Below are 10942 nucleotides of genomic sequence, written 5' to 3' on the forward strand. Positions count from 1 at the left end.
ATAAAGAAATAAAATCTTTAAAAAAAAATAAAAAATAAAACAAACACCATAAACTCCTGATTTTCCCATAGGATAAAGCTCTCCCTCTTTTCAAAGATACCAGTAGCTAACTTTTATCAAGTGCTTAAGATGGGACCCTGCACATGTCTGAGCCTGTGATGTGGAATGAATGAAGGCTCACAATCCCCTGGGCGGGGGAGGTACCTGGATGAGAGTACCTTCACGATTCCCACTGAGCGGGTCAGGAAACCGAAGCCGAGAGACAGGTGAGGAAACTGGCCCAAGGTGACACAGCGGTAATAGTAGAGCTGAGGTTCAAAACCAGGTGGTCGGGCTGCAACACACCACACCCCCTGAGCAAGCAAACAACCTGCGCAGACTCATCAACAAGACAAAGGCGCGCAGAGTGAGTGGGGGCAGGTGAAGGAGGGCAGCGGGAGATCCGAGGCGAAACAATCACATTCCAGGCACTGGGCTGGCACTTCACGTCTGCTTTTCCCATTTAATTCGCACTTACCTTAAAATAAGCATCACCTGACAGTAGTAAGTGATAGCCCTAAACCCAGGTCTGCTGACTGCAAACCCCGGTGCCATTGTCCCCCCAATCTAGGTTTCAGATTGTAAACTCGGAATTGATGGATGGTGCAATCGGCTTGTAAAAGTCAGTCCAGCATCAGAGAACAGTGGTGCTGAGGCCCGGGGGCATCACCCCACACAGCTGCATGCTAGTTCGCAGACCCCGGGTACAGCACAGGTGCTTAATTAATGTGCTAACACGGGAATAAGGAAGCTCAGGTTCTGTTACCAGTATACGAACTTACAACCAGATAGAAGCGCCTTGGGGTTTTTTTTGCTTCTGTTTTTAAAAGGCGTTACCAATAAAGGTGAAAACTGTAAGGTGTTCCACAGCGTATCATGGCCAGGACGAACCTAACCAGGGCACCCCAGCAGCTACCATGATCCGGCAGGTCCACGCATGCCGGCTGCGGAAGGCAATGCCGGGAGATTGGCCTGTATAAACTTCATCCTCCCGCCACCCCAGGAAAGTGGGGCTCAACCCTCCATGGAAATGTGGCCAAGTCCTTGGCCCCCAGAGCTTCCCCCTAAGCAGATTTGCCAGCCCAAATAGGTAGTAATGCTGAGAAGGGGAAGGAAGTCCTCCCAGAGTGAACAGCTTCACCTCCCTGCAGGCCCTGGTATGCTTTGCAAGGTGGGTGGCATTTGCCGCAGTACAGGGCACTGGGTTACACACACACACCCCAGTTACAGAATCAGGAAAGGCTGGAGTGCAGCACGCACCACTCCTTAGGATGCAGAGGATTCAGGTGAAGGTCGAGACCGGATGAGAGAGCAGGAAGAACCTTCTGCTTTTTGTTTTGGACAGAAGCCCACCAAGACTCAGCGCACGCGCGCGCACACACACACAAGCCCACCAAGACTCAGCACGCGCGCGCACACACCCCCCCCCCCATTAGTTCCTGCCTCAGGAAAAGGAAGGAATCGGATCTGCATAACAGTGAATCACAGGCACTTGGGCACAATGACCACTCCGGGAGAGGGTGGAGAAGCTCGTCTGGCAACCGCCTACACTAATCAGGCAATTCTGAAGAGCTGCAAACAAACCTGTCTAGCCCTAGTTCCCACTTTGCATAAGATTGCACTCTGCAAAAACAACCACCAAGGGAACACCTGTTGATCGATACCGACTGCTAATACTAAGGTTTGGCCCACGAGAGAATTAAAAAGGCCCCTTTGAAGGCACCCTGGGTAATTGGTAATAAGTGTTTTTAGACTCCAAGAGCCCGTGGGAGCACCACAGACACTCCATCAGTCCAGCGTAGTGAACTTTGTTTCAGAAGGATGTTAAACAGAAGGACTTGAAACCATAAACCAAAGGGCACTTGTTAAGTCACTAGGTGACAGTCAGGGTACCTGCTTTCTTCATGCTCCTAAGAAGTTACACATGGGGTGCCTGAATGGCTCAGTCGGTTAAATGACTGACTTTGGCTCAGGTCATGGTGTTGGGGACCTGGGACCTTCCAGGGTAGGGCTCCGTTCTCAGCAGGACTCTGCTTGTCTCTTTCCCTATCCCTCTGCCCCTCCTTCCTGCTCGTGCTCTCTCTCTCAAAAAAAAAAAAAAAAAGTTACACATGGTCCAGAAGGGAGGAGGGTCGTTAGGCGCCGGGGATGGTTAGATCACAGCAGCACTGTCTGCCAGCGGGCCACGGTTCCTTAATCAAGGGTAAAAAGCAAAAAAGAAATGCAACTGGGTTAAAATCTGGGCAGGGGCCATCACGTTCTCTGAAGTTTCTCTTGAGAAACGCGTCCTTCCGGTGGCAAAGGCCCCTTTTGGATCCGCTGGTTCCAGAAAAAGACATCTCCGTATACACGAGGTACTGAACGAAGACCATAGGCAAGAAAATGACCAGCATGCCCTCTCCTCTCCGCAGCCTTGAACTACTCTTGATGGCCACCGAACACAGGAAAGGTGTCCTCTACAACCAAACGGATGGTCTCGCCTACTTTTTCTCAAAACACCTAAAAGCCGTAGCGACCGCTATGTTTGGATTCCTTTCGTTCCCAAACGACCTTTCGTTTGGATTCACAAAAAGGGGAGGCAAGGGTGGTCTCCAAACTGCAACCACCCAGGGGAGGAGGGTGGAAGCAGAGCGGGTGTGGTCCCTCCGTGGGTCCGTCACAAGCCTGCAGGGCTCCTGGCCAGCTACCCCAGCACTGCGCTCGCGTCCCCTTCTCCAGTTACCTGGTTTGCGCGGCCGCCGGCGTCCAGCACCTGAGCCGTCGGTTCTGCCGGCGCCTTCTCCTCTTCCCCCGCGGCCGAGGGGCTACTTGCAGCTGCTCGGGCGTCCCCGCCATCCCCCGGTGCAGCCTGGCTGCTGTCTTCCAAGCTGGCGCCGACTCCTCCCGCGGAAGAGGCGGCGGCGGCGGCGCCGAGCAGCCCGTGGGCCCCGTCGGCGTCCCCGGCCGCTACGCTGTGCACCAGCCACGCATCCACTCGGGTGCGGGGGATGAAAGGGACCCCCAGCGCGCGCACCTCCCGAAGCAGCCGGCCCTCGGGCTCCGCCGCGGGGTCCGGCTCCCGGCCTTTGGGGTGCAGCTGCTCCGCGCGCCCCCACCCTCCCGAGGTTGGGAAGGGGCTGAGCGCGTAGGCGGAGCTCGTCGGGCCGCCGGCCAGCAGCAGCTCATCCCAGAGCAGGGTGGGCGGCGGGAGCAGCAGGTAGAGGTCCAGGTCCAAGTCCAGGTCCAGGCGGAGCCCCGCCAAGCTCAGCAGGATGGTGAGGTGCAGGAGGCCGCCGCCGTCCGACCACCAAGGCTTCAGGTACTTCATCTCGCGCCGCGCGCCCGGGACGCCCCTGCCGGCGCCCGCGGGTCCCTCCTCTCCTGCGGCCGCTTTGGCACGTGCGGGCGCCGCGGGCACCTGCCCGGAAGAGAGAAAAGTGAAACAATGGACCCGGGTGCGTAGCAGCCGTCGCGGGCTCTCGGGGCCGGGCACAAAGGCGCTCCCTCGGTAGCCCGCACGGCGCTGGGGGCGGGAGGCCACGAGAGGCGGGAGAGAAGCCACCTGCAAGGAGAGTCTGCCTCCGCCGCCGCCGGGCAGCTGAGCAGAGCGACCAAGCTCCGCCTCCCAGCTAGGCCCCGCCCCGAGCCGCGGGCTCAGCCGCCGGGGACACTCCCACAGCCGCCCCGGGCTGGCGCCCGTAGGAGGGGCCCGCAGGGGGCGGGGCTTCCCAGCTAAAGAGCTCTTTATTCGGGGAAACACAAAGCTTTCTGGGAGAAGAGAGTGTTCGGCCCCGAGATGGTCCGAATTCAGTGCTTGTGGGCGGGGCGGCTGTAGCTAAATGCGCGGGGTGGGATAGGGGGTCAGGAGTAAAGGTGGATGGGAAGGGACAGGATGTGTAGACTGGGGGAAAAGTAGAGACACTGGGCGGCATGTAAAGGGCTACCGCTCACGTGAGAACACTGACTGGCACAGTGAGCTCAGGAGTCCGACCCTTGGTTTCATATCCCAGCCCTATGATCAGCCAGTTATGTGACCTTGAGTAGGTTACTTAACTTCTCTGTACCTCAGTTCTCTTATCTGTAAAATGGGGATAAGAGTACCTGTCCAATAGGGATGTGGTTAAGTCAGATGAAATATTCTATGTAAAGCCCAGAGTTTGACATACAGATTCCACAGCTGCCTTTGAGATCAAAGAGCACTCCACCTAAACCCTAGTTCCCACCCACACCCCCACACCCCTCACCTCACCTCTCCAGGTCCTGTGCTCCAGCATCACAACCCCTCACTGTCCCCTGGGCCCTCCCTGCATACTGCTAGACCTTCCCTTCTGGTCTCCTTTGCTTGTTAAGGGCTAAGAGCACCATCTCTAGAGTTACCCTGCATGAGTTCAAATCCTCCACTCCCCCTCTTACTAGCCCGGACCTTGGATAAACTACTCTGTGCCTCAGTTTCCTCACTGTAAAGTGGGATTGATAATACACATTCCCCGGCAGGCCTGTTGTGAACCCCAAATGAGATGCATCTAAACCACCAACCACAGCACTTGGTATAGGAAGTCTTTTTTGAGTGTTACTCATTATTTATGTTACCCATCCTCCAAGGCTTAACCCCAAAGACACATCCTCTGAGTTTACACCATTTGGAATTAATCTCTACCCCTATGTTCTCCCACAGTACTTTCTCCATACGCCAACATTACAACACTTGGCACATTGCACTTTGTATTGTAGCTGAATATTTGTTTCATTCGCCCATTGTAAATTCTTGAGGACAAAAAAACAAAAACAAAAGCAAAAACAAACCTGTCTGGCTCACTTCTTTGCCCACATGGTACTCAGTCCTGGGCCTTGCAAATGTAGCTTTTACTAACCCTCACTCCCTTCCTCAGACGGGGGAGGGAGAAGGAAGAGATGACCAACTGAGGGTTAGCAGTTGTGTAAGGAGTTGAGCAAGAAAGACTTGTTTTTAAAGGTTCCTTTCTCTACCTGGATCTCTCTTCTGGGTCTAGTATGAAAAGTTCACACTAGATTTCCTTTTTCCCACTGGGAGCCATAGGGACAGAAGCAGACTGGTATTTTTGTTTGTTTGTTTGTTTTGTTTTTTTTTTTTTTTTTTGACAAACAGATCACACAGGTAGGCAGAGAAGCAGGCAGAGAGAGGCGGGGAAGCAGGCTCCCTGCGATGCGGGGCTCGATCCCAGGACCCTGGGAATCATGACTTGCTTCTCTTTAAGCCCTGAAGGATGGGTTAGGGGGTGGCAAAAAGGCTAGAGGAGAGATGCTTGCCAGGCTAGTGAGGGTGGGACTGAAGCCTTGTTCACAGCACTTGGTCCCTGGACATGGGATTCATGTTCTGGATTCAGTTCATGTCCACTGAACTCGGGTTTTTAACTGAACGTCTACTACACCACCGACTGCTGTGCTGAAGACTGAAGAACATGAAATTCTTGGTGGCTTTATGATTTCATTACGGAGATTAGATAGAGGTGTTTGAAATACTCCGAAACTAGAGAAAGAATGTACTCACATGCCAAAATATTGACATGTACATGACAATAAAGGAAGTGCTATAAACCAGGTGAGAACAGGGATGGTTTTCTTCAGGGTCAGAGCTTCCAGAATCTTGCACACAGAGTAGGTGCTCAAAATATATATTTTTTCAGTTGAATTGAGAAATTTAGATTAGGGAAGTGTTTTGAGGGATCTGAATAATAGACTAGCATCGGGAAAAGCATTCAAACTTCCTGTGTAACTTTCACTGGGAAGGGGGTTGACCCCACATCTTTTTTTTTTTAAGATTTTATTTATTTATTTGACAGGCAGAGATCACAAGTAGGCAGAGAGGCAGGCAGAGAGAGTGGGGGAAACAGGCTCCCTGCTGAGCAGAGAGCCCCGATGCGGGACTCCATCCCAGGACCCATGCTGGGCTAGATCCCAGGTCGGATGCGGGGCTTGATCCAAGGACCGTGGGATCATGACCTGAGCTGAAGGGAGAGGTTTTAACCCACTGAGCCACCCAGGCGCCTCTCCCCTCTCATCTTTAAAAATGTGCTTAGATAATCATATTTATCAGACTGCTTCATTCAAAAGTGTCTTAATTCTAGCTTATGGACTGGTGAAGAGGGGAACACATAAAGGACCCTGCAGTAAAATCTTAAACAGGAGACTCAGAATCAATCCCACACACTCTTGACTTTAATCACAAGAGGTCCCAATTTTAGGTTTGCAGAGAATAGTGTGATTAGAAGGAATGACTTCTACTTCAGTTTTTAAAAAATTTCTAAAATCCCTCCATCCAGGAATAGCCAAATGAAAAGTGCAAACCATTATCTTGTAAAAGCCTTGAAAAGTCACCTATGTTTGTTAAAGTCTTTAAATCAGTGTTAGTTAAGGGATGGTCCAAGACTGGTGCCGATCCACAGACTTTCTGGCTCAGATGAGGTTGGTAATAGACTTGAGAGAGTTTAGACATTTTTTACAGCAATTTGACATTGTGCGACATCCAACACATGATCATTGGGTTTCCCTTTTTATGCCCTTGTCTTTAGAAATGAATTTTTTTTTAAAGATTTTATTTATTTATTCGACAGAGAGATCACAAGTAGGCAGAGAGGCAGGCAGAGAGAGAGAGAAGGAAGCAGGCTCCCTGTTGAGCAGAGAGCCCGACGTGGGACTCGATCCCAGGACCCTGAGATCATGACCTGAGCCAAAGGCAGTGGCTTAACCCACTGAGCCACCCAGGCGCCCCTAGAAATGAATTTTTATTTTACAAAATCACTGACCTATGACAGACTGGGGGGAAAAAAGAAAGCTGATCCTTTGCCGGGATTAGTTGGCAAAGTGTTGCCTTCAGTGGCATTCCTGTGAGATAAGCAGGTTCTAAGATGACTCCCAGTGCTTCCCAACCCCTGAGTATGGGCCAAACCTAGTGATTTACTTCCAACAAATAGAATATGGCAAAAGTGATGGGATGCCATCCTCAATGTTAGGTTACAGAAGGACACAGTGGCTTCTTGCTTGCTTGCTTAGTCTGTTCTGGTGGCTATAACAAAATGTCAAAGGACTGGGTGGCTCATAAACAGCAGGAATCTATTGTTTTGGAGGCTGGAAATCCAAGGTGCCAGCCTGGGCAGGTTTTGATGAGAACCCTCTTCCAGGTTGCAAGCTGCTCACTTCTTGTTGTATCCCCACATGGTGGAAGGGACAAGGGAGCTTGCCCAGTGGCTTTTATAAGGGCACTAGTCTCATTTATGATAGTTCCACTCTCATGACCTAACCACCTCCCGGAGGCCCTACCTCCTAATAATATCATCTTGGAGGTTAGATTTCAACACATGAATTTTGGGGGCACACAAAAAATCCAACCACAGCACTTTCCTCCTCTCTCCATCTCTTACTCTGTCCTTCTTGGAGAGAGCCGCCGTGTTGTACGTAATCTTGTGTAGAAGCTCAGGTGGTGAGACACTAGCATCTTCAGCCAAGTGAGAACCTGAGGCCTGCCATCACCACTCGAGTAAGCTCTGAAGCAGATTTTTCCCTGCTTGAGATCTGAAATGACTGTAGCCCTCTCTGGCACCTCCATTGTACCTTGTGACAGACCCTCAAACCATAGGACAAAATTAGGTGGCACATGGATACCTGACCCAAAAAGAACTTGAAGATAATGTTCTTTCAAGAGGCATCTGGGTGGCTCAGGTGGTTAAGTGTCTGCCTTCGGCTCCAGTCATGATTTCAGGGTCCTGGGATCAAGCCCTGCATCAGGCTCTCCACGCAGCAATGAGTCTGCTTCTCCCTCTCCCTCTGTAATCTCTCTCACTTTCTCTCTCAAATAAATAAATAAATAAAATCTTTAAAGAAAATAAATATTCTTTCAAGCCACTGAGTCTTGGGGTAACTTGTTACACAGCCTCCATAACTAACACATCCTGTGGGTTAAGGAGATAGTGAATGAATAATTTATAACTACGAAGTAACATTGCAGTAGTACATGCTGGTCCCGAGACACAATAATCTAGTTTACCCCAATTTAAAATGTAAGACTGTAGCTTGGCACGAAAGACAGTTACCACGAAAACACAGCCATCAACAGCTGCTGTGAATTGAGCACCGGTGCCACCTTCTGCATCAATTTCTTATAAGTATCGATCCAAAACCAGCAGAAAAGAAAACAGGTTAGAACTTTGGCATCCTTCTTTTGAAAGTTTCTGCTAATGTTAGCCACAGGAAATTTTGAATTTGTAGTAGAAATTCCAGGATTGAGCAAAAGAGCCTCTTCAAAGTCCAAGATATGAATTGAGATAGAATTCATTTTATCTCAGAGGAAGAATTCAGCATAGCTAGTTTCCAACCAGGCATAATCACTAGAATTTAAATGACTCTGCAATTGTTGAGACATTTTGCCAAAGGCTTCTGTGAAATAGATTTATAAGTGGCCTCATTTGCTGTCTAGTACCCGCCTTCGTGATGATGAATCATCAGATACTAATCAAGAGGAAGAGTTTGTCATCTTTCTCTCGTTAGTCCAGAATCTTCTGAAAGTTTGACTACGAAGCTGTTTTGAATGTTGAGATGATGATGACCGTCCTCGTGCTCACACGTAGCATTCATAGCAGAAACTAGGAGGTGCTGATCCCTACTGTGTGCTGGGACCTTCCCGTGTGTGCTACCATACTCAGAATGCAAACCCACAATCTCTCCCCTTTCACTGCAATCCACACCTCCTCTGGCTGTTTGGCTGGTTTCTTCATCACTCACCCTCCTCCTCCAGCAAGAGGAAATGTCATTCTTCAGTCAATGTATGCTTCCCATGGCTTTTGAAAGTGTCAAACCTGCTAAAACCTTCTCGGCAGAGTTTCAGGGAAAATAACGTATTGGTTTGTCCCTCATAGGATGCTCTTCCTTTTTAATCTCCTGCGCAAAAATAACCACTCCTGGATTTAGGGCACAGTTTTGAGTTCTGTGCTCACAGGGTGAAGTGCACACCATGGATTTGGGAACCTAAGACTCCTCCTGTGTGAAATCAATTTGTTTGAGGCTAGGCCTATGCCAGGGAACTCCCAAGCAAAGGAGCTTTGCTGCCTCCCGTCTCATCTCTGTAGCGTGAATTAGAATTTTTACATTCCGGTTACGCTTCCAGGGTTTGAAGTTGCTGTGTGCACGTGTGTGTGTGCAGGCGTGCACACGCGCACGTGTGTAAGGAGCCTGCAGAGGATGGAAAGGGAATCAGGAAGAGAGGTCGAGGGGACGAGTGAGGCTGATCAGCAGGGAAGGAGAAATCTGCAGGTTTGCAGCATACACAGTTAGGAGCAAAGGGAATTAGCATTGCCAACCTTGGTCCTGTCCATCACTACCAAAGTGTCTAGCCCCTAAACTATTCTGGGCCTGGTTCTGGTTAACTGCCCACAAAAACCTGATCAGAGCGGCTAATCACTATAATAAATAACCCCTAAACCTCAGTGGCTTGGCCCAGTGCAAGTTTACTTCTTATTTCGCTGATCAAAAAAGTGTTTGGGGTAAGGAGTGTCTGTACTTTTCCAGGTCATTTGAGGACACGGGCCCTATCCTTATAGTGGCTCCATCTTCTTCCAGGTCCTCAGCATCTTCAGCTAGTGATGGAGAAAGAGAGTGAAGACCAAGCATGGGAGGAATCTGTGGGCTAAGCCAGGAAGTGGCCCCCGTGACTCCACTCACATTCCATTGGCCAGAACTCAGCCTCATGGCCATGCTTAAAAGCAAGGAAAGCTGGAAGGTGGGCCTCATGGTGTTCCCAAGACCCAGAGGAAACCATGGATACCAGTCTTGGGCGCATCTGGGCAGCCTCTGTCCCTTGGTCTTATTCTGCATTCATTTCATTTAGAAACCACTCGTTCAGCGCTTACTTGGTATCTAGCTCTTTTTGACTGAAGATACTATTTTAGCCCCCCACAGTGACTTGATACACTTATGCAAACCCAGAGTGGCTTATTCAAAGCAGAGTAGCACTTTACTCTGACAGTCTAGGTGTTTAAGGAAGGCTGCCTGGTGAGAATGTTCAAAGCATATCATGAACAGTGCTTGGGATTCCTGGTTCTAATCCTAGTTTAGCCCAAGCAAGTCATCTTGGAAGGGTACCTATATACCTAGACCTTGGATCTCCTATCTGAACAGAGAGAACTTGAACTGGACAGGTTTCTAAGTTCCCATCTGGCCTTCAATGTCTCTGAAAGTCTTGGCCGTGAATGAGGTGTTCTGTTGAACTACTTACTATCAAACTCATGTTCTCACCTGCCTATGAGGCTTTCAGTCCTGAAAACACCACCGCATAGTTTGGAAAATAAAATACACTCTATTCTGGATTCAATCTCTAGCTGGGAGGGAACATGAAAGCATCTTTCTCTGACTTTATGGTGCGACTTCCCTACTTTTTTGGTTAGTACGTGTACCTGCCTGATGACATCTGGAAAGTTTATCACCTCGATCTTCACTCTGCATTTTCCCACTGTTTGATGATAGGGAAGCTGCACATGAGTTGGGTTGTGGGGAAGGTCACTGATCATCCAGAAAGTAGAAAACCCAAGAATCCCTAATCAGAACTCAATAGGAGTCCAGATTTTAGCGGCCTGATTTATTGCCCCTTTGCTATCAAAAGCTAGTTTTGAGGCCAATGACTCTGATCATTATTTAGTGAAGCTGATGCGTTTTTTACTTCCCGAACTGATGGTTAGTTTAGCACCTGAATTTTCTCATTTGCTTGATCTTCTCCTTCAAGCATATTTGCATTTTTGATGGTAGCTGTAATGTTCTCTGTGCTAATTCGCATCATTAACCAATTCCTGCTTAACTGTATCTTTGTCCTTGCTGTTTTTCTCCAATTTCTAGTTTTATTGTCCCGGACTCCAGAAACTCTATCAGATCTTAACTCCAAGGCAGCTTGCTGACTGCCAAA

At 49.4% G+C, this 10942-nt stretch overlaps 1 protein-coding gene across 1 annotated transcript in view; it reads right to left on the minus strand.

Annotated features, from left to right (window-relative positions):
• The window catches only part of NFE2L3 (NFE2 like bZIP transcription factor 3), a 30461-nt gene extending 26829 nt beyond the window's left edge, over window positions 1-3632 (minus strand). The window contains exons 1-2 of the mRNA XM_046020978.1: window positions 3581-3632; window positions 2762-3436 (exon numbers count right to left, since the gene is read on the minus strand). Of these exons, the coding sequence (XP_045876934.1) occupies window positions 2762-3346 (585 nt within the window). The 5' untranslated portion in view covers window positions 3347-3436; window positions 3581-3632. The remainder of the gene's footprint in view (window positions 1-2761; window positions 3437-3580) is intronic.
• Between the last annotated feature and the right edge of the window lie 7310 nt (window positions 3633-10942).

The sequence above is a fragment of the Meles meles genome, chromosome 10 (genome assembly GCF_922984935.1).
Source record: "Meles meles chromosome 10, mMelMel3.1 paternal haplotype, whole genome shotgun sequence".
Classification (NCBI taxonomy): domain Eukaryota; kingdom Metazoa; phylum Chordata; class Mammalia; order Carnivora; family Mustelidae; genus Meles; species Meles meles.